Source organism: Ambystoma mexicanum, chromosome 12, assembly GCF_040938575.1.
Source record: "Ambystoma mexicanum isolate Mex_15411 chromosome 12, UKY_AmexF1_1, whole genome shotgun sequence".
Classification (NCBI taxonomy): Eukaryota; Metazoa; Chordata; class Amphibia; order Caudata; family Ambystomatidae; genus Ambystoma; species Ambystoma mexicanum.
Genome location: NC_090936.1, coordinates 988522701 through 988550521, shown reverse-complemented (window position 1 = coordinate 988550521; position 27821 = coordinate 988522701). Strand labels below are relative to the sequence as shown.

The following is a 27821-nucleotide window of genomic DNA, read 5'->3' as shown; positions in this document are numbered from 1 at the left end:
TTAAGGGTCGAAGGCTTAGGAATCAGGGCTAGGTTCCTCTCGGCCTAGTTCCGCTGTGTATGCCCCTATGGGCATTCTTTCTAGTTATGGGGTGAAGAGCCAAGATTTGAGGAGTTTCCTGAATTGTAGGTGATCTCTTGTGTTCCATATGTTCTTTGGTAGTTCGTTGAAGGTTTTTGGTGCGAGGGGAGAGAAAGAGGATCTTCCGAGTTTTCTTTTGATGTATGATTTGGGTTCTATGCAGATGTCGCTACTGGATCTGAGTGGCCTTGAAGTGTGATGTACGTTTATTTTTCTTCTAAGGAACTCTGCACCTTGGTCGTGGGTTGCGCTGTGCGTTATGCAGATTGATTTGAATTTGATTTGCTGTTTGATGGGTAGCCACTGTAGCGTTTTCAGTGCTGGTGTGATGTGTTCTCTTCAAGGTAGTTTAAGGAGCATTCTGGCCGCCGCATTTTATGGGCGTTGGAGTTTATTTACGAGTCATTCAGGCATGCCTAGATGAACATGTTACTTACCAACTGATAACGTTCTTTCGACTGGATGTTCCTCCAACGCAATCCCCATCCCCGACATGCAACGTCCACAGCACGGCCGCCCTGGAAAACCCCTGGCAGAGGGTGCCCCGTGACGACGGCGCTGGGCCGATGCCCCGCGGCAGCCCCTACCAAAGGCGATGCCACAAGCAGCATGCACGGCGCCCGCAGCACCAACCCATGTCCCTTCCCACCTCTCATCGTGTAGGCCATGTGGGCCCAACAAGCGTAGACTGCCTTCAGCCTTGTTAGAAAGGTGATGTGATGTGGCAGCTTTGGGGGAGCCGGTAGCCGAGCAGTGTAAGTGGTACACAGAGTTTAAGTATTGACCCAGCCACACGGAAACTGATGGGTGTTCTAAAGTAATGTTCAGAGTGGGGTGGTGACGAGTATTGTTGAGTATCTTTGATGTATTGCCGAGTGCTGTTTAGTAATATCAAGTAGTGTGAAGTATAGTAGAGAAAGGAGCGGATGCAGATGTCATTTTTGTGGTTAGGGAGCATTCAGTCTTGAGGTAAATGGTTCTGGCGAATAACCTAGACTATTGACTGAAGGATATGGATGACAAAATCCATATAAATATTGGATTCCCTGTGGATATGGCATTTTAGCTCGGGTCATGGATGATGGTATCCGTGTAAAGGGTTTAGCAAATGTAGCTAGCTTAAATTGCGGAAGGTGTTCTTCTGGTTAAGTCTTGCAGAGGCGTTTTATCTACAAGGCGACGCTGTAGGTACAGATTGAGCACAAGAAATATTGGTATCCCCTGTTAGGAGGAAGGAAGAAAGCTGTGGGTATATGTCGGGTTCGTAAAAATGGCTGTTTGATAGAACAATAGCGTTGCAAGCTTTGTTAGTGATTTCTATCATTCCCTTATGTAGTGAAGCAGTGACATCACCCATAAGGCCTGTGCATAGGACTAGGAGAGCTCGAGGAGGTACAGAATTTGGTGTTCACAGTTTACAATTGACAGAATAAGCTGTTCAGTGGCGGCGCACGTAAAGCAAGAACTGGTATCTGTGAAGTTGAGAAAAACAAGATTGAAAATATTTTTGTTTTTGAATATTAACGGAAGTGTCGAAAGCCTCGACTTGAGGTCAAGTGAATATAAAGCAATGTATATGGGGAAGTGCAGGGGGGTACGCCCCTACAGCAGCTTTGTAAGGCCCTTCCGCAATATAAGGTAAGATTTGTAAATATAGCAAGGAATGGACGAAAAACACAGAAGGTAAATTGATTAAGCCATGGCCACAATGCAGAAGTTTCTCCAAATATGTCCAGCAATCATTACACACACACATACAAGAGGCTTATAAGGAGAAAAAGTTGAGCCGTCGTATAGAGATATTCGAGCTCTGGAAAATATTTTAGGAGGACGAGCGGGAAGTAGCGAGGCGTCAATGGATGCTGAGCCAGCGGGAGACCCTGAGCGCAGCGCCCTCGGCCCCCGCTGCCCCACCTCCCCCTGACCATGAGAACGAAGGAGCTGCAACAGGATCACAGGAAGTATACACTATACAAGAATTAAAAGCAGCAGAGGGTTACACAAATCCAACATTCAAACCTCCGCCATATACAAAGGAGGATGGGTAGAAGGGTGTGTGCAGCAAGACCCAAACGAGGGCCATGGAGGGCCTGGGAGGAATAGCATTGAACGGGTGGGTAGGAGGGCAGATACTATTGAAATTGGATGGGAAGACAGCGGGAGAAAAAGGAGGGGCAAGTAAGGAAGGAGCTGGGTCTAAGGAGATCAGTGAAGCACAAGAGTGGGCAGAGATAATGGAAGAAGTAGAAAGGAAAGAAAAGGAAAAGAATGGAGAATGCAAGAGGGTGTGAAGAGAAAAGCAAAAAGAAGAAGAGAAAGAGCAGCAGCAGAGAGAAATTAGGAGAAAGAGGAAGCTCGAGGAGATAGAGAGGCAAAGGGAGGAAGACGAGAAGGAAAAGCAAGTTCTGGTACGAAGGGAAAGGAGAAAGTGGGAAGAGAGTGCAAAAGCAAAGAGGAGGAGGAGCGCACAGCTAGAGACATAAGAATAGAATGGGGACAAACTAATCCTGATGGCAGCACGGGAAGGGATAGGCAAACAGTGCTAGATCGCAGCACAAAACATGACAAGGCACCCATGCTGCCAGACAAAACCAACACAGGGTCCTTCATGAGGGGGGGGCTGTGGGAACCTCATTGACCTAGAAGGGGAACCACAGGGAGCAAAGGTACTGAGGAGACTGAGCTTCCATGACGAATTCTGAGTCTGATGATGACTTGGTAGGGAGTGAGAATGAGGGATTAGGGTAAATAGATCGTCGATTCGCAGGGAAAAGCATTGATCAGAGCTCAATGTGGGGAGCAGACAAACACAGGGGGAAAGAGGGGGGATAGGGATGAGAAACTGCAACAGTCCAGGGCCGCATTACACAGCATGGATGACTTAACGCAAAAGGCTCAGAGACCTTCTGGCACGTAGGAGGGAGGAACTGGCAGGGGCATTCACATCCACTAATGACACTGGGAGAATGGAAGGGGGGGCAGGACTGTCACAGATCCCCTTACAGGGAAAGGGGGTGCGACCTCAGTATGTACCATGGAAACATATAGACAAGGAAAACTTGAGGTGTAGGCTACCCTCGTTGACTGCGGGTGCGGGGAAATGGATATATGAGATGGAAAGGATGATGGCAGGGCACAAATTTGCAGTAGGGGACGTAAAAGGTTTACTAGTGATGGCCCTTGGAGAGGCCACTGATGACGTGTGGAGAAGGGTGGGGTACTCAGGAGTAAAAATCCAGAACACGGTGCACAATGGTTCACCGTTCACTAACTCTACCAAGCATCTGTATGGCAAGCTCTGCAGACACAGTACACAGACTTTGTGTGATTATGGTACGCAGAATGGGGGAAGACGAAGACCGCCTACAATATTTCAGGCTATTCAAGAGCTCTGGCGCCTTGAAACACGAGACTGGAGGATTAAACAGTGGCATTAGTCTATCAAAGGCAACTGAAAAAGTTGGTGGGAATGGAAGCAAAGCCATGGTCAGACACACAACTCACAATAGTACATTACTGCAGGCTAAGACAAGGTGAGGAAAAAGCAAGAGGAAAGAAAGCCAGAGGATGCGAAGTTAGTATAGAAGAAGCTGTCTAAATACACCATGGAAGGGCAGTATTAACAAGCACAGGAGGACAAGGGGCACCACAGTACGCACCTCCGCCCGCAGGAGGGGTGATCATGGGGCGGGTGATGCGCAGCATGGCTTTTCGAGGAAGAGGGGGTCCACGGATATGGGCAGCAAATGCAACAGAGCCAAGGGGGATTTCCGTGTATTGGCAGAAAATGCAACAGAGCCAAGGGGGATTTCTGGGAGGGTATCAGGGATATGGGCAACAAATGCAGCCAGATCCAGAAGGGCTTCCCTGGAGGGTATCAGAGGTAAATGAGAGAACCGCCCCAATGCTGGATGTGCATACAGATAGAACATATCGCAAGGGTATGAAGGAGCAGAGGAGGGATGCCACAGAATCGGGGAATGCAATACCACCCAGCATATCCAGGGGAAAACAATCAATAGCTGGTCCGATAGCACAGCGAGTAGAGTGCTCGCTTTGACATCTGTGCAGAGCCTGCTGACGCAGGTTCGAATCCCGGCAGGGCCAATCTCAGCCTTTCATCCTTCCGAGTTTGATAAATGAGCACCACACACCGTGGGTAGTAAGAAGCAGCGTTCAGGAGCCTGAGGGTTTATAGTGCTATATAAATGCTAAATTATTATTATTATTATTAATCAATCAGTTACTTATAATGCGCACTGAAACTGAAGGCATCATGGCGCAGTCAAAGATATCCACAAAAGACTGAGACAGATGACAGAGAAGGGAGCTCACGCACAAAGATGGGTTTTGAGGTTGCGTTTGAAGACCTCAAAATCATTGATCAGCCGTAGGGGAAGCTGGAGCGAGTTCCAAAGTTTGGGACCGGCCACCGAAAAAACTCTTCTCCCCGACTCCCTCCTTGCAATACCTGGGAATGCATAAAAGCGTTGCACTGGCAGATCTCAAGGAGCGACCAGGGCAATAGCTGTGCAAATTCTATTGGATCGCCGAGCAGCCTTTCCCATTCAGGGCACGCTGGATCATACATGTAGCCTTAAGTTTTACCCGGGCTTCCACAGGCAGCCAATGTAAAGACTAGCGTGCCTTAGAGACATGCTGCCCAATAGGAATCCCTTTCACCAGCCGAACGGTCGCATTTTGCAAAACTTGCAAGCAGCGTGTGAGATAGGCAGGCTGAGAAAGGTAGATAGCATTGCAATAATCAATGCTGCCCTTTAGGCAGGCTACTACCACTTGGGCATAACATTGTCTGGGAATGAAGGGGAGGACTTTCTTCAGCGGTTTCCATTTCAGAAAGCCAAGACCACAGACTGAGTTTATATGGCTGTCCATGGTAAGGGAGGCAGATATCTTAATGCCCAGCTTCCAGACTACTTTAGCCGGCTCTGGTAATGGGCCTAACGCAGAAGGCCAGAAATCAGAGGTCCAGCTTGCATGGGCTTCTGGTGGCCCCAAGATCAGAATGAGTTCTGTGCCCAGGACCAGACACAGCAACAAGGACAGTCACTGAACGCATACCCGCAGACACACCAGCCCATGACACAGACACCACAAATGCAGGTGCCTATGCAGCATTATTCGCAGGCACCACAGATACAGCAGATGCAGGGTAACACACAGCAATTATACATGGCACAGAAGATATTGCAGATGCAGAACAGCACACAACCAAACGATGGGACTGTGGCATGCACAGACTCCATGACGACTCCCATTAGGAAACTAGGGGGGTCACTGTAGTGGGGGGCAACCCATTTTTGGGACACAGAATGTCATTATACCCTCAATAGGACAGCCCACAGATGGACTTGATGTGTCCCATCTTATCGATTACACCCAACCCGGTGGAGGAACCACGTATAGGGGTGACGATAGGTGACAAAACATTTCCTTTCTTGTAGACACTGGGGCGACTAGATCCTGCATTCGGGAGGGGAAGTACAGCATGTCAGGTCAATGCCATGAATGCTCAAGGGTTCTCTGGGTCAACGGATTTGGTCCCTTTTACAGAAGATATTGCACTTTCCATATGGGAACAAGACTTAGCTTTACCCCTACTATATTCTCGACAGGCACCCTTAAACATACTGGGGAGAGCTATCATGAGCAAACTTAACATGACCATTTCATTCAATGACAAGGGGATAGTGTGCTCCACACAAGGGATACAGCTTCTAAATGTGAGGGGGATTATTCAAGTCTATTGTGGACTGACGGTACATAGGGGGGTGCCAGTAGATGAGGAACTGTTTCAATATGGGACTGAAACAATAATAGCATGGCTCCCAGGGATTCAGGGGAAAATGTGGCACCTTCCAAATGTATACTTATTCAGGCCAGAAATACCACTAGATGACAAAGAAGGGACAATAGTGCCATTAGAATTAGAGGCAGTAATAATGGGGGGTGACTAGATAGCAGTGCATGGGACAGATGATACAGGGCGACCATGGTGAGCAGAGTGATCGCTGTTGCAGAAGGACACAGGTTGACTACATTTACAGATGAAGAACTATTGAAAGGCAACAGATCAGATCACGAGATGGTGTTCGAAATGAACATTACATATTGGGTGAGATTACATTACAAAGAGGTACCACAGAGAATGGCGATGATGCTAAAAGCACCGCCGACATTACTCAAGGAAGACTTGACAAAGGTCCCCAGCATTCTATGGACCACAAGTCCCTATGATGTGGGGCTTCTGAAGGGTATAGGAGCAGTGACAATCAATCTGAAGCCAGGACCCATTTTACCAAGAGTTAGGCAATATCCACTGTCAAGGGAGGCAGACGAGGGACTCTATGAGACCATTGCAGCACTAATAAAGCAGGGCATCCTAGTGCCATCAGAATCACCATGCAACATGGCTGTGTATCCTCTCAAAAAGGCGATAGGGGGGTCATGGCATTTTATACAGCACTTGCACCCTCTTAAGCACATTGTAGAAGCAGAGTTTCCTTTAGTTTCAAATCCAGCATCAATTTTGTGTAGCATCCCCACGGAAGATACCTACTTCACGGTCATCAATTTGAAGAATGCATTATACTCTATACCATTACACCCAGATTCACAGGACATAACTTTATTTCTTTATAGAAATAAGAAGTGGAAACATACATGACTTCCTCAAGGGGACTGTGAATCCCCTTCCATATTCAACGCAATGTACAGATGGAGAGCATGGTTAAACAGTATGCAGACAACATATTGATTTGCAGCAAGACAGAGGAACAGTATAGAAATGACTCAGTGCACATGTTGACAGTACTAGCAGAAAAAGTGTACAAGGTAGACAAGGCCAAATTACAATATTGCCAGACAGAAGTATTGTGCATTGGACAACTGATATCTCAAGACGGCAGAAGAGTAACACCAGAAAGGGCAGAAGCAATACGCAGGACAGCAAAACCCACAACCATGCAACAAATGCAGCAATTCCTAGGATTATGAAACTATTGCAGGGCATGGGTATTTGACTATAGCACTTACACTAGGCCCTTATTGAGTTCAATGATGGAAGCACAAAGAGGGGAGAAGACATTACAATGGACAACGGAGATGGCTGAGGCAGTTGACGAGCTGAAGGAAGCAATATGCACAGCTCCAGTGTTAGGGATCCCAGATTATCAAGGAGACTTTTTCCTATTCTCACACTCCGATGGAGTGGTTATGACTTATGACTGCAGTACTGACACAAAATATGAGCATGGGACACAAGCCTCTAGCATACCACAGTGGAAAATTATATCCAGTAATGAGAAGACACTATGCATGTGAACAGGTATTGGCTGCAGCCGCATTTACAGTAGAGACATCAGAGAGTATTACCATGGGATACAACACCACTCTTTATGTGGAGCATGCTCTCTTTGCAATTCTGGAGAGACCGAAAAGTAAATTACACAAAGAGCTTCAGGGTACGAGGTATTACTGTCAAACCCAGCTCTCTAGATAGTGAGATGCAGACTTGTCAACCTTCATCGCCAACATCTTACAGGAGGGTGATTATGCACACGACTGCACAGCAAACATAGCAGAATTCTGTGACACTTGTAAAGTACAGGAGAACGCACTTGAGGGGGGAGACGTGCTTTACATTGACGGGTCATCAATAATTGACCAAATGAATGGGGAAAGACATACTGGGTCAGCAGTAGTGAGATTGAGAGAGGAGGGGACAAGCGAGGTGGTGACAAGTGCACGTCTAACTTCCCACTTTTCAGCACAATCAGCACAATTAGTAGCCTTACACAGGGGAAGGACCCCGTCTCCATGGGCAATGAAGCAGCAGATGCGGAAGTAAAGCGTGCCGCCTACTTTGGGGACATTTTAGAAATTGATATATTGTCACACACGCGTGATTATGCATGAACAATGATACTAAAGGAAGGCTACAACACACTTCCAGTGACAAAGATTAGGGAGTTGCAGGGAGCTGTACCCAGGGAAGAAAAAGAGTTATGGATAAATAGGGGATGTACAGTGTCTCGGACAGACGCCTTATGGCGGCAAAACAACACAGGGAAAGTGGTAATGCCATTTTCATTATTGCACACTGCACTGACACAATTACACTTTCCAACCCATAGAGGGAAGGAGGTGCTTGCTGCTCATATTGGAGAAACATGGTTCTGTCCTAACTTGGCAGAACATGTCACTGAATTCATGACTGTCTAGTGTGTAAAGCATTAATGCAGGTCATACATTGAGGGTAGTGAGAGGAGAAATACCTCACCCAGTGGGTCCATTCCAACACCTGCACGTTGACTATTTCGACATGATCCAAGTTTGCCAAGTTTCCGCTACATGATAGTGGTTGTATGCCCATTTTCCCTATTGAATCGAAGCCGGTCCGTGTTCCCATCCTGACGCCTTTAGAGCAACAAAATTGCTGATCCGGGAGATATTCCCACGAGGGGGCTTGTATGTGGTCCCGCAGTCTGACAATGGTCCTCACTTCGCCAGTGAGATGTTCCAGCACATTACAACCTTGTTAGGAATCCAACACAACTCTATTGTGCTTATCACCCACAAGCAAACAGATTGTGTGAGCTCTTCAATGGCTTGCTCAAGGAAGGTATAGCCAAAACTAAAAAGACTCTAAACAAAAGTTGGCTCCATTACCTTCCCTTAGCCTTGTTTGTATTGTGCAATAAGCCAGGGTCCGACCACCATTTAACCCCACATGAGGTGGTAGCAGGACAGCGCATGCAACTTTCCCTGGCTCCTCCCACTAGGGCAATCAAATATGCATAGAAGGTGTCTGTTGGATTGGGGCATGAAATGTATGGGTATACCACTTTCTTGATTGCAAGGTGCCGGTTTTATTTCTTGCCGCTGCAGAGGCAATGGAAAAGGCCTAAAGCAGGAGAAGAGAGCGACAGCACCGAAGCCAACAAGGACTTACTTAAGCAACCACTGTTGTATCCGGGTGACCAAGTCCTCTTACAAAATGTTTCTAGGAAGTGGAACACACTGCGCTTTACAGGACCACTTACTGTTGAACTGATCACTGAGCGATACTTCTAATACCAATATGAAAAGGGCCAACGATCCACAAACAGAAGAGCAAAACAATAACTTGGAATCGGCACAGCCGAGCAGAGGACATCCAGTGGTTACTCGCTAACGTGCAGGACAAATAGGGCAAGGACTTCCTTCACATCCAGAGTGAAAGCACACTATCTGTTTGTTATTTTTCTTTCTGCACATATCCATCATGAAAGTGTGACTGTTTTTATTACATTTGGTGCATGATTCCCCGTGATACCCATCCTGAGACTTTCCAAGGCCAATTTATCCAATTTGCTAGGAGATCAAACAGTACCAGAAGACGCCACTGTAACGTGTATTTCCGTGTCTTCATAGCTTATTTGTCCCAAGTATATCCGTACCTGGAAATGGGAAACCCATCTGTACTCTTAGTCCTATGTGACGCCAGAATAAAAGCTGTGTGGGAACAGCTATTCCTTCTTGCTATGGCAGACTATTTTGTTCTCGGCCCTTGAATTAGTTTAATACTAACCCAATAACGCTTGTTTTGCTAATTTCAGGCAGACAAATGATATCTTCAAACTATGCAAGGATCCAAAAGGGTAGAGGTGATGGAAACAGCTACAATAAATAGCTCATTGTGTCATGTCTCTTATTTCCAAGTGGTGTTCTTTCTTTCATTTTCTGGCGAGTATCCTATGTTGCTAGCAATACTGCTGTATGCCCTACTACACAACCCCAACTCCAGCAGCTGGTATGACCATGTCAGGTAGACAGGTAAGCACTGTAAGTACACTAAAAAGAGGTAGACACGGTGCAGATGCAGACATGGGGGGTGGAACTAGAGTTCCACCCCCCCATGTGAGATAGATTTCACTGATACTGCTTGAGTATCTAACAACATGTGGTACAAGTCATGACCAAAGTAGGTAACAAAACCACTGGGGAGAGCTGCTATATATGCTCACTAATCACCTATGCCATGAGTGCCTCCAGAACATTTATTGTAACTGCAATTCCAGCTGCAAGAGCACAATGCCTTATGTACCTATCCATGGTTACCACACAAGGAGGATTCCAAAGGAATACAGCAACATTAAGATGGATTTCCAAGGCAACATTTCCCCACGAAGACAGTTATATAAATACACTAGACATGATGAACAATTACTGGCAACTAGACCAGGCTATACAATACATAACTGACAGCCCGTAGAAGGGAGAGACAAAAACAATAACACTGAAAGAATGACCATGCCCTAAGAAAGGACTCAAGGAAATAGGAGTACCGGGATGTTGAGAAATACCACAAATGCTTGTGTATGGCTTAGTATACACAGCTGAAGAATGGAAAGAGGGAGTAGTAGGTAGCAAGGCTCACACCCTAGTACAAGCACTGGTGAACACAGTACAAAGAGAACATAACAAGTGTCTGAAAGAATGGGATGTAAGCACAAAGTTACTGACCGGGGTGGACAATGAAGCTGGACCAATGCCCATAATACCACTGATGAAACCAGCATTATGTTTCCAGAATGATGGAGCAGTAAAGGTTGGAGAAAACAAGGAGTGCAGGTACACTGAAAAGCAACCAGCAATGAAGACTGGGACAACAGTATTAATGGATCACTATTGGGGCTGCAGATCCAAGGCATACGAGAAGCTGCCACCCAACTGAGGAGGGGTATGTTTGTTGGCACACATCAACATGCCAGAACTAGCAGTACCACAGAAGGACATCAAGATAGACGACTTCCCTAAAATGGACTAAACAAAAAGAAAGAAGGGTTCAGTAGTAGTGAGTAGAGAGAAAAGAGATAACTATTTCTCATCAGGAGCATCACTGGACGATGTGCCACCTGTTCCCCAGGTGTTCAGTAAGACAAAAATGTTATTTGTGTCAGTAGTTCCAGCTGTGCACATATACACAAACGTGAAATGGTTGCATATTTCGAGATGGGAACTGATGCAGACAATAAACTCAACAGTAAACGCCTTCAATGCAATAAAAGAAGAGCTCCGAGCAGTAAGATTGATGGCTCTCCAGAACAGAAATGTTCTAGACCTTCTCACAGCAATGGAAGGGGGAGTTTGCGCCAAGATCAGGAGTTCTTGTCGCATGTTCGTGCCCACAAATGACAGAGAAAATGGCACACTGACAGAAGCCGTAACAAGATTGTCGAAAATGGATGCCAAAATGGAGGAGAAAGCAAAAGGAAGAGGGCGAGACCAGAGCTGGCTCTCATATATATGGTCATGGATGCCAACATGGCTGACAGACGGACTAAAAGTATTACTAAGAGCACTGATCCTAGTACTAGTAGGACTGTGTGTGATCAAGATCTGCATTACACAATGTCACAAAATGAATAAGAAAACGATAGGGATGAAAGAGTTAGTAGATATAAATGTTGAAGAGGAAACATAGAAGATATTAAATGATAGAAATAACCTAAGGACAAAGATAAAGGATGCCCACTGTTCCCAACTTAGATGATAACATTTGATGATCCATTTGACAACAACAAATACTGGGCGAAATGGGTATGGTGCAACCCAGAAGGAGACTGTAGTTACATGACATGGAGTTTCGATGACCATTCAAATTACTACAGACATTCTGGAGGAGTAACAAAGATATGGCTATCAAAACCAATGGTGACTAAGTGTGGTGGTTTGATCGACAAGTCGACCAGAGGGGGGACTGAAGAGAGGGTTCCTGGAATGCCCCTCCTCACCCCCATGAACATGACAGCCCAAAGAGTCAAGAACGCAAGATGCAGCTCACTGTTTGGACAGCCCCCAGAAGGGCCAGTGATATCAACATGTGCAAAAAAGAAATTCTCTCAGGCAGCCATTAAAACCGTATCCAGTCAATTTCCTTATGGATACAGGTGCCACTACACTGATCATCGATCCAAATGCATCAATGGATCAGATTGACTGATAACGGAAATCCGTTGTGCTGATATCATTATTGACACCATGACATAGCAACGTTAGTCAAGAAGCAAACTCGGACACATGCACGACGTTACATGGACACACACGTGCATACAGGAAGAACATGCATACACAGTTCTTTAGATAGAGGACAGATACTTATAGATACTGTCGAAAGCTTTTATTATTTTTCTCATTAGCCAAATGCAGAAATGCTGAACGCAAGGCAGATGCAGAGGAAGCATGCATATGCTTATTGCAATGAGCCCTATGGAACTACAGGATCATATAAGTAGTCTGGAAGAACCATATACTACTAACCTATAAGAAACATAGCACAATATACATATATAGAAATCATAGTATAACTGTAGTGAGCCCCAGGACGAGAGGCGAAGAAAAAGCAGAATTAGGCTGCACAGAGCAGCAGGCCGGTGGCTCGCAGCCAAGTTCAGCGATGAGCAGAACATTACTGGCCATCAGGGACAAGGAGCAACCTGCAGAATACTAGCACAAATCCTCACAAAGTGCAGACCAGAGAGCTCAAAGACGTGGTGCGGCCGAGTCAGACAATGGTCATTCATCCACGGTGGGAAGACGCGTAGATCTCCGCAACAGAGACATGAAGTGAAACATGGATTCTTTAACAACGGTGCAACACTGAGGGCACTCTCATAGGCAAAAGTGGTAGCATTGACAGTTACATTGGGAACACATAGTCTTTCTCATCGCCTTGAGAAGGTGCACTGAGTGCTGAGAAAACAGCTGGGTCCCAGGCCTAGGGAGATCAGCTCCAGCCAATCAGGGAACATAAATCCAGTGGTGGATGGCAGAGGGCAAGGGCCAATGGTAATCCTGTGACTCTGCAACAATGTAATAGATCGTTTTTGGGGAAGGGGCAGGCAAGCCACCTGACATGTGAGGGCCAATAGAGTAACATGCATATGTGCTGTGTATAGGCACTACCACCCCAACTACCCAATCCTGTCTCCTCGTAGGTTTTTGGGGAAGAGTTCCATGGTGTGATGCAGTAAGTGAACAAAATGTCCCGACACGGGCTCAGGAGTCGTAAATCTGGGATATTTTCAATGTCCTGTATGATCCCTGTCTGTTTGTGTAATAAATGAAAGTTCTAACTTGCCCTTCGCTCAGTCCTGCATCTGTGCATTGGGGAAGAGTTCATTGGGCCCTGGGAGCTGGAACGGTGAGCTCATAGCGTGACCTCAGTCCCTCTGGTATACCTAAGCTAAAAGGATTGTGGATAGATATAACAGGATAATCAAAGAAGCCATTAGATGGGTGTGGTCTAATGGAAGGGATTGGATAGAGGTGGCGAGAAGAACCATGGTTGCTCATAGGTTCATGCCAAACAGCACTACTGGAATTTCTCCTTTTGAACATAGTAGAGGAAGGACAGGTGCTACAAAGCTGTTTCCAGGCTGGATGGGTGATGTGACTGGCATTGTAGTGAGGTTGGATGAAATGAAGGACCTCAGGCTGAAACTGATGAAAAACAAGGCATTGCAAGACAATAGGAGTTTCAGGAGGCGTTGCTTTCAATGAGTGGGAAGCTGGGTCAGGGTCAAATTGCTGGTTGTGTTAAGAGGCAATAGTTGCCAATGGTCTGGGCCAATTGAGGTAGCAGAGGTTTTCAGACATGCTGTGAAGACAAAGGATGGAAGAGTTTGGACTCGAAGAGAGTGATGGTGGAAAGATTGAGATGAGTGAATGGGTGGGTGTAGGAGAAATTGGTCTGGAGAACAAGGAAATCAGTAGTGGTAGACGTTCCTTGTCAGATACAACAGATATGTCTCCTGCTGCATCGAGATGTGGAAGGAGTTACCGAAGACCGAGATATCTTGATGACTACACTTTTTAGTGAGAAACACGAAGAGAACTTTGTGAAAGAAAGGGGATGTGTAGCATGGGGTCCACATCGTGCCACAGAACACAGTGACACAATGTGGAATGCAGAGCCCAGTAACAGGATGCGCATGAGGAAGATAAGAATTACAGTGATGGTTGGAGGAGTGCCAGAGAAGCAGGGCTTGCATTCCCCATACATACTGCGTTAAAATATTTGCAATAAACATTATATATCTTAATAGATATCTTTAATATAAACCTCTGCTGGTGTCCGTGCCCTAGGTGGACACTTAATTATACCATGCCACCCCTTAGTCCGACTCCTTCCTCCAGCATGCCACAGAGTGTAAATTGTCGCCTTCATCTGGTGAGTAGGGATACATCTGTGTTTGGGGGCAACTCTACCAGGAAGGCTATGACTTGTAAAGCTTGCCTTGTGGGAGAAAGATTGGACACCCACATCCTCCTCTCCCTCGCAGACAAGATGGGTTTCTCTGGCACTGTCCTGAATTGGTTTACCTCCTACCTCTTGGGCAGACACCAAGCCACCCAGACGAACATGTTGCATTCTAAACAACTCCTAATTTCCTGCAGAGTCCCCCAAGTCTCTATCCTCTCACTGATCCTTTTTAAACTTTACATGGTGCCTGTGGGCACACTTCTCAAAGATCTCAATATAGCCACCATCAATACACAAACAATACACAATTGTACTTCAGAGTAAAAATCCCCCAAGAGATTAGTTGCCTAAGTGAAAATCTAGTTATCATCCAGTCTTGGATGTCCGCTGCCTACCTCAAACTTAACCCTTCCAAAAACCAAATTTGTCCGCATTGGTCCCACTGCTAAACAAACAACTCGTCCAACAATAATATGTGCCTAGAAGGATTTGCTACACAACTCCTGGATTCAGTAAAATCCTTAGTCTTCACCATCAACTGCAGCCTGTCCTTCCAGAAACACATATCTAACAGGGCTGCCAGCTGCTCCCTTGCCTCCCTTAAAAGCAGCCCACCACGTCACAGCATGCATTTTTACTGGTAAGTGAAAATGTGTCCAAATTTCCCGCCCCTCACCCCCCATTCTACGCAAACTACATTGGCTTCCTCTCCAGGACTCAAAGTTGTTCAAGACTGCATGTATCACCTACAAAGCAGTTACGAATAGGACAACTGCGTACCTGACAGCTAAGCTGCACACATCTGGTGGCGCATGCTCCTCGTGCAGCAAATCAACCAGATGTCACAAATCACAACTCGTCCGGAAAGAGAGTATCTGCAAACAATCCTTCTCTTGTCATGCACACCCTCTGGAACTTGGTTCTGGTATCCACTTGGAATGCCCCCACAGTTCCCCAATTTTGCAAATTTCACAAATCGTAGCTTTTTCAATAACACTTGACCAAGGACTAATCCCAATTAATGCACAGGCTGACACACATACCACAACTCTCAGTACTGCGCTATTGTTGAAAGACCCCTGCCCAAACGTTGGCTAACCATATCCTGTACAGCGCTCCACTTCTATAGAGGGAGGGCCATGCTTCAAACAATGAAAACTAAATATGGATGGCATCTTGAAAATAGCTGACTGGGTGAACCAACCTATTTCTAACTGGTGTAATAGTATCCAGTCTTGAAAGTAAATGAAGAAAATGCTAATTTTACTATTGTGACATAGAATCACAATTGTATTAAAGATATGGAAACTAATGTATCTCTTAGTTGTCCTTAACCTCCCGATTAATGGATCTGACGTGTCTCTCCCCAGCAAGGGTCTCTCAAACCTTCTACTTCCTTCATTCCGCCTTCATCATTGAGGAGAAGCTCACATCTAGTTTTGAGGGAGCTCTTTTCTTCATTCAAGTCATGTTGCTCATCCCAGTGGTTTCAAAGGTTTCCAGGTTACTTCTTCGAGCCAGTGGACTCACCGAGGTGATAGGGATGCTGCAGAAGGCCAGACACCTTGTTTTTCATTTGATCATTTCTCCACTAGGTTATTGGGATTTAAAGGCTTTTGTTGTAGGCTTGGTTTACTTTACAGCTGCCCTTAGTAAAGGCAGAGACATTAATAATAATTGACTCTGTGCATGTAATAAAAATACGGTTTCACATCCTGATAATTGGGGAATTCATCTTTCTCCAAGATGTCTCCTGTACGCAGAACGAGCAGGTTATTCTTTCGTCTCCCCTTTTTATCCACAAGAGAGTGGACCAACATTCAGCCTTCACAACTAGTTCAACAAGCATTGGCAAAAGTGGTAGGTTTGGCATCATGACTTCACCTGATTTTTCTGTATAGGTGTAGTAGGGGAGCAGTAGTCAGGCAGGAGTAGTTAGTATGGCATTCCTCATTTAGTAGTGAAATGCATGGTTTTGGAAAGGTTGTCTGTATGCTTCACTTCTTATTTTGTTTGTAAGTATTGTAATGTAACCTAATGGACAGGCTGTCAGTACCTCAGAACAAGCCCACGCCGGATGTGGAGAGAAATGGGGCATGAAGAGGGTCTATCTCCACCTGATCCGACTAACTGATATTATAAGAGGGAAACCTTTTTATCCCTTCGTTTTTACGGTATAGGGTAGAAAAATGGGTTTCCCATACATCTGGGTTAATTGGTTGGCATTTGAGGGAACATTGACCCAAGGGATCCTTGATCAGTCTCCAAAAAGAAGAGGTATTTTTTATAAAAAATAGAGCAAAGCATTGATTCTGCATCATTAATATACAACAAAAAGCGGTGGCACTTACCCCAATTTTTATAATTAAGTTTCAATGCTTTTACCTTTTATCTCATAATCAAGCAGTGTCTTTCCCAATTGTCTCAGAGCTTTATTAAACTCTCTCTTCTTTCCTGAAAGCAGGATATCATACTTGTGCCTATAAGATCGGTTTGTATTTACCTTTTTAGTACTCCCGAGATTAGGGGAGTATAGACTACCCAGAGCCCTTTGGATTGCCTTATCATAGGTAGTTGGATTTAAAAGCTGGCCATCTTCTTTAGACCCCATATAAAAGATACACTAGTTAAAATATAATGATAGTGCTGGTTTGCATTTTAATGCTTGGTTTCATACATTAACATCCGCTACCAACGAGCAATTTAAACTTGTTTGGTGATCCCACTTATACTTCAGCATCAGCACTATCATATGATGGTCACTAGATTGCATAGGGGTCACTTTTAGACTATTACATTTCCAAAATAATGATTTAGATAAAAATAAATAGTCCAAAGTGGACCTCAAATGACCATTTGCCCAAGTGAATTCTGGAGGCTTGTCATCCATAAGATTTCCATTTGCAAGGATTAAGTCCCAACTATTTCGTTCTGTGCTTATTACCCTCCCTCTTTTCCTCGCCAATGAAGAAGCCCCAATCCTATTTTTTTGCAATACCATTTGGGGTCCAGGCATTCACCATTAAAATCCCCAAATATAATAATCTCTGCATTGTCATTTTCTAAGAAATTTGAAAGAAGAGCAGAACGAACTTTCAGAAACATTTCGATCTCCCTGGATTTAGGATTAAAATAAACATTCCACACATAACAACATAATTCATTACTAGAGTTTCCATCCATACTAACCACTTTTAACACTTGAATATCATTCCGGTGCGTTTCTATTTTAAACATATTGAGGCCAAAACCATTTTTAAGGGGACAAAGAAGACCCACCGCCATAGGCCGGCCCTGTAGACCCTGAATTGCTTTCACTATAAGAACCGCATAACCATCTATTACAGGGCTAGACGTTAGCCATGTTTCCTGCAGGAACTTCAGAGAATATTGTGGCAGAGGAATAAAGTCTGTTTCCAGAAACATATAACCTCTGCAATTCCAGGAAGCCAAACAGAGATGGTCTATTCACTTTAAGCTGTTCTGAATGCCTCCCCTTCCATGCAGCGCAGACAAGACAGAATTTTGGTCGTAAACCGATGGCAATCTTGTTGGATTCTCATCAGTGATTCTTTGCTGGCTTGATTCTAAAGTGTTAATGTTAATGGAAAGGGTAAAGCGAGATATCAATTCATGCACAGATGTGGAGGTGAGGGAATTTACAACAGGTAGTCCCTCAGGTGACAAGATCTTTGGTTCTTCTAAAGGCTGCAACACATCATATCCCATTGTTAAAAAGGATTCCAACTTTGACAAGACCAGAGACCTTACCATTTGTGAAAAGAAGTATAGCTTTGCCAGATTTAATTTACCCTTTAAGGGGAACTGAACCAACGCAATATCACTAGAGGAACTCAATCATAAGCTAGTAATTTCCAAAAACAAGGCCATAATTTGAGTCTGATTTAAAGGGAGCAAATCCCTGTTTGAAGAAACCTCACTCAGGATTAATGTGTGTTCCTCTGAGAAGTGAATATTCCCTCCTACACTTTCTTTTTTGCTTTCAGTATGATTTTATTTGTTCCCCATTCCATGATGTACCAAAGGATAAAGATTTCCCTTTAACTCTACGCAACCATTGAATGTTGGTTTACATAAACCAGCATTCTGACGTGCAGTTTTGGCTGAGTCCACTGTATCCCCTAACCAACTTGGGGCTGACCTCAACATAGTGGATCTTCTATCAATGGTCGTTATAGGGCAAGAAGAAACCATTGGACAAAAAGCTTGTGGGAGCTCTTCCTTGCTTGCTATAGAAAGCCTTAGTCTTCTTTCCTCTAATGTGAGAAAAGATGACTTCACTGTATCCTGTTGGTTCGTAGACCGAGAATCCAACCTATCTGAGACAACCAAAGAAGATTCTAATGTCCTATTTGCCAAAAGATGTGCAAACAGGTCTTTCCTTTTGTCTAGTGTGCCTTGGCCTGAGGTTTGGCATAAGTTCGTAGTAGATGTGTTTTTAAGCATCTTTCTGCCCAGGACCAAGAGGAAGAAACATGGGTGCCAGTGATAGCTCTGTTTTTTGTGGTTGACATTGATGGCTTACAAAGTTTCTCCTTGGTGAAGGCGCCCCTTCAGAAGATCTAATCAGCGCATTCGCCAGGTGGGAAGTAGGAGAGAGGTTCTCCATATTGGCCATGATCTTATCTGCTGGTTTGCTTATACTCTCCATCTCTGAATAGACTGACAAAATACTATGATCTAAAAATTCTAGTGGGTTCAGTGTAAACTTTACAAATGTATCAATTGGACCCTTTTGGCCAGAGTTCTCTGTCTTTTCAAGATTATTCAATTTCTTCTTAACTTTCCTTGGGTTTGATGTTAAATCCTTGCAAGACAAATTTGTCTTTTCAGTCTGTCTAGACGAACAGGCACTAGGCGGCGCTTCCTCAAGAGTGGGAGACAGACTGAATCCACCACAGGTTCCTCATAAAGCTGCGGGAACCTTTCCGCCACTTCTTAGAGCAATTGTTCATATTGTTAGTATTTTGTCCCCTCTAAAGAAGTTAAACTAGCAGCTGTATTAGTTGCCATGTCTGCCGTCTGAGGTTTAACACAGCCATTAGTTGTATTGTCGTTTGACTTCTTGTGTGACGGCCGCGAGGACTAGAAACTGTTAAGTTCCCAGAAAATCCCAGTAGATCGTTTCTCAGATCTTGAAGAGAATCCCTTGAACATTGCACTTTCTCATAGATAAATCCCTCCAAAAAGCCATCTTGGAGGACATAACATTTAGGAAGGTAAGTTGTTCATGAAATTCCTCTGTGATAAAATCGTAAGAATTGGCCATTTGGGAAAGGGGGAAGTTCAAGGCATAAAGGGATCACCCCTGAGTATTAGGAAGCTTGTGTCATGTTATATGTAATGGGGATGAACTACGTATGTCCTGAGGCGAACCCCGCAGAGAACGGTCTAGCACTGATGTCATATTTTTATATCCTGTGGACTCTTTTGAAAATAATGGCAGAGATTGTGAAAAGTTTGTATCTGTAGTTAATTGAATTCCAGAGGAGAAAAAGATGCAGCGGACTACGGAAGCTCCCACTGATGCTTCCGTAAGGGGGCTATCGCCATTGACTTTTGCCAAGTGTTGTACAGCCTCAGGGGCAACATTGTTATTGAAGCAAGATCATTTTAACAATGCTGTGTCTTTAGGGGCTATATATGACGATGCTGGTGGAGGCATGGTAAGCGACAAAGCCATACTTTTGCTTTTCAAGGCTACGCAGGCAGCGTTCCCACCGTTACATGCCGGATAAGTATTTTGGCAGAACTTGTCACCGCTCCTGAGCAAATAAGTAGTCATTTACGCAAGTCATTGCAAACATTAGGAAAAGTTAGGAGCTTTTGCAGTAATATAAACAGTGTGATCAGAGTGATCACAGATTTTGCAGGGCCACTCACCGAGCTGGTGGATAGGCTGAACAGGCTGAAAAGATAATGCTCTGCACCAGTTGCACTGAATAATCACCAATTCTGCCGTTCGCTCACAGAGCCTCAGCGGACCACAGTAGACAACTCTCTGCTCCGCTGTCCGTGCCCCGATTCATGTGAATAAAGGGGTTTTGAAGGAGTTCATTGTTGCAAGGTCGAAAGCTCCGCCTGCACCAGTTGACACAGCAGAAAGACTCCAGGCAAATCCAGGCTCCACGGCAGACCACTTTCTGTTCCGCTCTCCGCCAATTATTTTTATTGAAATCTTCACATGTCTTCGATAATTAGCAATGCTGACAGTGATTGGCCAATGCATTTCGGACGACAGTCCATCTTCAGGGCACCAAACTGTCATCAGAAGACACGAAGAGTGCCTCCATTTATCAAGTAAAAACCAAGTACAGGTAATCTTCTCTTCAAAAGAACATCTGCACATACTGCATGGTCAGGTTCTACTCTTATGTTTGATTTCTAATGGCGGTTGAATCCAACAATAGTGTATCACTATGGAACTTTGTGTGTACTAGCAGACTCAAATGAAGGCTTTGCTCAGCTGCCCCACTCCGGCCATGATTCCTGGTACAACTTCTCCAAGGCTGGGCTCCTGGTTTGCTCGAGATCTAGCCCCTTCCACTGAAGCACCACCAGGTTCATGTGTGTGCCATTACGTATCACACATCCTCTGCGGCAGCCGCTGCAAAAGTTTGACTCGCATACTCCTTCACTTTACTTTTTGTCCTCTCTCCAATTTGTGTCACCCATTAAGCCCCTATGATGGGGGCTAGTGATGATTTTGCCCTTCTAATCAAGCTATGGCATCTGGCAATGGCCCGCCAGCCCTGGTAATACCCATGCTTCACTCTGCCCATTACCTTGAGATAGTAGTAAGCCATTACAAGTCGGAAAGTACAGCCCGTCTCGAATGACATAATCATCATAGTATGTCTTAATGAATTCTAATATGAATTGCCAGGGAAAATTGTATAAATTTTTCTTCCTTGTTGTTGCTTGACCAACCTATTGCTAAGGGTCTAGCTTTTGAAGTTGTAGCTTTCTGGCACTTGCTCTTTAAATATGGCAGCAGGACAGCACTTAAAAAAGTACCCACGTGGGGCTGCAGGTGCATCTATGATGAACTCTAAAAAGTGTGCTCATGGATCCAGAGGGTTCTTTCACTGTGTTCCGGCACAGAAGAGCTCATGAATATGTCCAGGTGTCAGACCCCCCGACCAACAGTGGAGGCAATGTAAATAAAAGCACAGTTCACATGCTTCGATTGCAAGAGTACCCCTGTTGACTTAAGTTTGGAATGCATACCTGTTAGGGTAATCAGTGACAACTCTTCACAGTTTCATGGACTGTTAATCACTAAAAACATACCTTGCACCCACACACCGCCAAAGCAGGGGTGAGGGGGAGGCTGACCTTGTCCCCTACACCCCCTGTGGAGTGTTTGTCAACTACTAGTCCACGCCACGCTTCAGGCCAAGCCAGAATCTTCCCAGAAGACATCATCTCTCGGGTCAGCAACAGGGTCTCATCTGGCTCCATCCCACGCAGCCTGACCGCCATCAGGAAGGCACCTGGGAGCTCGGAGACAAAGGGATTCAAATGATCATACCAGAAGGAAGAAACACAAGTGAGAGCTCCCAAACATGTTTTGATATGGCTTATAGCCTCCCCACCACACGCCGCCAAACTAGAAAGCAATTGTCAGAAATAAATTCCACACCAAGGACCATGCATTTCATAAGAAGGACATGGTACGTGCTGTATTTGTTTTATTTTTCTAGTGGGTCTTCTTGTGGTATTTTATATTTTTTTTATTGTATATGGTTATAAAAAAAACCTTTCACAATTGACAAGTTCATCTTTCATAAATACATAAATGAAGCATACAAACTTGTTTAAGCAATCAAAACAATCAATTACCTATCTTATACAAAACACAAGTTAAATAATGTCCTTTTCTTTCAATATATACATTTCAAGTACTTGACGAACCACAGGAAAACTAATACTACCAGGGAGAAAAAAAGATGGTGGCAGTGCACTGGTGTCGGGTTTGTACAGGGAGGTGTATTCATTTTGTGACGTCTACTAATTTTGACCACAAGGCGGACTTTGAAATCTCAATACATTTGTTTTTGAACAATTTGGATAAATATGGGCTGTTTCCTTGGAAGAACGTACAACATATGTTTCATTCAATGTAATTTCACTGACAACGAATTGGTGGTGGTTTGAAACTCTTTTACCAGTTGGCTAGGTTTGCATCAAAAACAATGTAAGTGCGCTTTATTCTTCAGAAAATGTGCAGCCATTTCACCTTCACAGTTGGTTCAAAATCGTCTCCCCATTTCTGAATCTTCTGGTCTCCCCAGACCCTTTCGTATAGAGAGCATACTTTTAGTTTTTTGTTTTACTTTCTTGTGTGTTGCATAGTGCCTACGCTGGTTATACGCATGCGCGAGTGGCAACGAGGCTCGCGCATGCGCTGTGTGAAATAAAGACGGTCACCCGGCAATTCGAGCTGGGGACCCGAGCAGAACACACGCGTCCTGCGTGGTTCCTTGCGCGCGTGTGCTGGCGTGCGTGTGAGTGCCGGTGGGGACCCTGGGCAGCCCCCACCATCTAACACTGGCGACGAGGAGGCTCAGGAGCATTCCATCCCCGTTCCGACAGCATCAGAGTCGGAATTGATGCTCTGTGTATATTCAAACTCGCGCGTATGGCCGGTGGCCATTTTGTATGATTAAGGATTGCAGAGGTTGCGGCCCAGGAGGGTGCTCGTGCGCCGGCTGCGATCCCCATTGCATCATAAACAATTTTTGGACCCTCCCACAGCCCTAGCTCACTGCAGGGCTGTGGCTTGAAAAAAAAAAGAAAAGAAGATCTACAAGGGTGAAAAGGACTTGCCAGGATTGGCATCTACAGGCCTCCCAGGTGCAGTCGCTGGTGTTTGGAGCAACATCATCTCCTCTGGTGCCTGGATCACACCTATACTTTCAAGTACCATCAACCTGTGAGTAATCTGCCTGATCATCAGCATGGGCGAGGAAGGAGAGGTGGAAGGTGCCGTTGCGCCCATCCCACGCAAGATGCACAGCACACTGGCCCCCATGCCCGAGTTTGACACCACGGGTCCACCATCCAAGTTGGGGCCGAAATGGCTCCTGTGGGTCAAGAAAATAGAAATGTTCTTGAGAGCCTCTGGGGAGGAGGATGACGCCAAAATTGCCATCATGGTGTTCTCCGCAGGCACGGAGGTGCACAGAATCTATGACTCTCTCTTTATCCCGGTGGTCACGCATGACGCTGTGAAGCAGGCCCTACGAGATCATTTTCTGCCCATTGCCAAAGTGGATTTTGACAGATTTGTCATGTGCGCGGAAAGGCAGCAAGAAGAGGAATCGCTGGACCAGTTCTGTGCGCGGCTGACACATCTGGCAACCTCCTGCAGGTGGGTGAATGAGGAGGAGATGGTCCGAAACCAGCTACTGCAAGGGTGCAGTTCAGGGAAGCTAAGGAGGCAAGTACTGAGAGAGCCTGGTCTGACTCTACAGAAAATCCTGGACACGGGGAGAGCTTACAAGCTGGTGGAGGTCAGGGGGGCGAAGATGGATGCAGCCACGCACTCTGGCAAGGGCGAAGAGGCATTTGCCATTGGACGCTCTGCTCCAGGGAGGGCAAGATGGACACCTAAAAGAGGAGATAGCCTTCCAGCACCTGGTGCTGCTCAGTCGTGCCCCTACTGCGGGTATGACCTGCCACACGTGGGGGAGTGCCCAGCAAAGTCGAGGGTCTGCGGCCAGTGTAGCACCAGGACATTACGCGAGGGTGTGTAGGACAACCACACCGGTAGCAGCCCCGAGAGGACCAGCAAGAGTTGGGGGAAGCAATGCCCGGAGGGTGAGGGGCGTGTCAGCTGTCGAGCAAGGCCTGCAGGACCAGAATATCGCAGAAGAGGAGGAGGAAGAGGAAGAAATCTTCTTTATTTCAAGCATTGCCATAGGCCCTGGAGGAAGCCGACAACCGACATGCCTGGTAAACATCGGAGAAGTTCCCACCCCGGTCCTCATAGATACGGGGGCCTCGATCTGCGTGCTAGCGACTGAACATTATGAAGCACTCCCAGGCCCTCCCGAATTGACACAATCTAAGGCGCGGATATATGCTTTCGGGGGAGACACGCCACACCCCATCCGAGGGGTGTTTGTGGCACCTGTGTCTCATGGAATGAGCAAGATAAAAGCAAGATTCTTCATCACAAGCGTGAGCCCACACTCCCTCCTAAATTGTGCTGCCTCCGAAGCGCTGAACATGGTGCACTTCACGTTCGCTGTATATCACACCGACCTGGAATGCCTGCTCCAACGTTTTGACATGATCTTCCAAGGGATAGGGAAGTTGAAGGCTGACCCCATACGGCTCCACATCGATGGATCGGTGAGACCAACGGCACTCAAGCATCGCCGCATCCCGTTCCACCTGCGGGCACAGGTGGAGAAGGAGTTACAAACACTGGTCGTATTGGCCATTATCGAGAGGGTGGAAGGCCCTACACCCTGGGTCTCCCCGATTGTGGTGGCCCCAAAACCTAAACAACCAGGGGCAGTTCGCATCTTCATGGACATGAGGTTGCCAAACATGGCGATCAAAAGGGAATGTCACCTCATGCCCACCCTAGATGACATTGTTGGTGAGCTACAAGGGGCGAGAGTCTTCTCTAAACTGGATCTGAGGTCGGGCTACCATCAGCTGGAGCTTCACCCCGAGTCAAGATACATTACCACCTTTACGACTCACAAGGGGTTATACCAGTTTAAGAGGCTCAACTTCGGTGTCTCGTCGAGGGGCTCTGTCGGGACTGAAAGGGGTAATAAACATGTTGGACGACATTCTGGTGTTTGCAAGGTCAGAGGCGGAACACCTGAAGCGCTTGGAGAACACCCTGGAAAGACTCTGCAGCCTAGGACTGACCCTGCACAGACAAAAATGTGAGTTTTTGAAGGAGCGGCTGGAATTCTTTGGGTTCGTGTTTCACGCCGGGGGCATCTCCCCGGATCCGGAGAAGGACATTCAGGAGGCCGCCCCACCGGGGTCCCCCGCGGAAATAAGGAGTTTCTTGGGGATGGTCAATTACTGTGGATGATTTATTCGCGACTTGGACTCCCTGTCGGAACCCTTGCGGGCACTCACTAGAAATGACGTGGCCTGGAGCTGGACCGGGAAGGAACAGAGGGCGTTCACTGCCATCAAGAACGCCCTGTCGGGGCAAGAGACTATGGCCTACTTCAATCCTGACCGTGAATCAGAGATCATGGTTGACGCAAGCCCGGTAGGGCTGGGAGCAGTCCTAATGCATGCGGATCCGCAGGGGACCATGCAGCCCATTGCTTACGCTAGCAAGGCTCTCACCGAAACTGAGAAACGCTATTCCCAAATTGAGCATGAAGCCTTGGCCATCTTATGGGGCTGCAAGCATTTTCGGATTTACATCCTGGGGAAGCGTGTAGTTGTTGTGACGTATCACAAGCCCCTGATCCAGATCATGTCGGGGCATCGTCCAAGCCACCGCCTCGTATTGAGAGATAGATGCTCTCGCTCATGGAGTACGGGGTCAAGTGGCTGTATCGGCCTGGCACACACAACCCAGCGGACTATCGGTCCCGACATCCGGGATCTGGGCGGCCCAGGGACTCGGAGGAGGTGGCAGACTGCAGGGAAGCTGTGCACCTTGTGGTGGAATCGGCGCTGCCTGTCCCCCTGGTGCGCCAGGAGATTGCGGACAAATCAAATGCTGACGAGGTATTCCTGAGAATAAAAGAGGCTGTGGCCAGCGGGGAATGGCGCGAAGTCCTCGCGAACAATGCCCGGGACGACGGCGCACAAAAGGACCTTCAGGCTCTCTGAAGGACATGTCACGAGCTGTCGGTCGCAGTGGACGGTCTCCTGCTGAGGGGCCACCAAATCGTGATCGGACACTGGTGGGCAGAGTGCTGCAGCTCGCCCACAAAGGGCACCAGGGGACAGCGAAGACGATGGCACGTCTACGGTTCAAAGTTTGGTTCCCGGACCTGGAGAGCAGGGTTGACAAGTATGTGAGGGCTTGCATCCCCTGCCAAGCAGCGAGTCCAGTGGAAAGAGGGCCACCCATTCAGGCCATGGAGAGGAGTGAACGCCCGTGGGGGACAGTGCATGCTGACTTTGGGTCCACGGGCTGGGGAATGTACTTTTTGGCAGTGACAGACCAATGGTCTAGCTATCCCGAGGTGGACCTAGTTGAGTCCATGGCCAGTGACCACACCATCCTGGCCATGGAAAAGATGTTTGCCACCCATGGATTTCCCCTGGAGATATGCTCAGACAACGGAGTGCCGTTCCAGGGGCAACAGTTTGCTCAGTACTGTGAGGAGAGGGGGGATAAAGCATCGGAAAGTCACCCCGCTCTGGCCCAGAGCAAATGGGGAGGTAGAACGCTTCATGCGAACGCTCAAAAAGGTTTCTGCATATCGCTGAATGGAGGGGAGGTACTCCGGCGCAACCTGTTCGACTTCCTGTGCGAATACCGCAAGACCCTGCATCAGCCCACTGAGGTCGCGCCGGCGGAAACCCTTTTCAAGCGGCCTCCACAAGGACTGTTACCCGAAGTGGAAGGTCGACATCCGGGAGAGATTGATAACAACCGGGTGCGAGTAGAGAGGGCCACCCAGAACGAGCGAGAGACTGTCTGGCGAAGACTACCGGAGAAGGTGATTGCAGTGGGGGACACCGTGCTGGTGCGTAATCGAAGACCGGAAGGGAAGTTGTTGTTACCTTGCGAGGCGCAGCCGCTGGGGGTGACCCACGTCAAGGGATCCATGGTCACAGCGGCCAATGCCCGAGGGACAGTCACAGGAATGCGTCGTTCTTCAAGCGCATAGAGGTGGCGCCGAACCCAGCAGAGAACGACATGCATAGACCAGAGGAAGACGCAGGAGCGACACCGAGAGACGATGGACCGCCAGAGGCTCCAGGGTCACCAGAGGCGCCCGCATCCGTACCTGAGCCGGACGGGGCGCAAGCCGCCGCAGCGCTTCCAAGACTTTATTATGGACTCTGCCTCGTAACTGGTGGAAGACTCTCAGTTTAAGTTTCGATTGTTACTGTTGAGTGCATTATTTAAAATGGTTTATTGTTTGGGGAAAAAGGAGGGATGTTCCGTAGTGCCTACGCTGGTTATACGCATGCGCGAGTGGCAACGAGGTTCGCGCATGCGCTGTGTGAAATAAAGATGGTCACCCGGCAGTTCGAGCCGGGGACCCGAGCAGAACACACGCATCCTGCGTGGTTCCTTGCGCGCGTGTGCTGGCGTGCGTGTGTGTGCCGGTGGGGGCCCTGGGCAGCCCCCCCCTTTAACATTGTGTACCTGGCCCTGTCTCTATTTCTGTTTCCCAGAAATCTGTCTCCATTCTGGGGGAGGCTGCGCTGCTAGTATTCTGCGTACTATGGGAGAGCTTCTAACCCCAATATAGACGCACTCTTCTAAATGGGA

General features: G+C 46.8%; 1 protein-coding gene across 6 annotated transcripts in view; it reads right to left on the bottom strand.

Moving 5' to 3' along the window:
- The window catches only part of TYMP (thymidine phosphorylase), a 490120-nt gene that overhangs the window by 109764 nt on the left and 352535 nt on the right, over positions 1-27821 (bottom strand). For 4 of the 6 annotated variants that reach the window (XM_069629487.1, XM_069629484.1, XM_069629482.1 and 1 more), the window contains one exon: positions 21665-21867. In XM_069629487.1, the coding sequence (XP_069485588.1) occupies positions 21665-21867 (203 nt within the window). Of the gene's footprint in view, positions 1-21664; positions 21875-27821 lie in introns of all 6 variants that reach the window. The other 2 variants (XM_069629485.1, XM_069629486.1) reach the window with 1 other exon arrangement.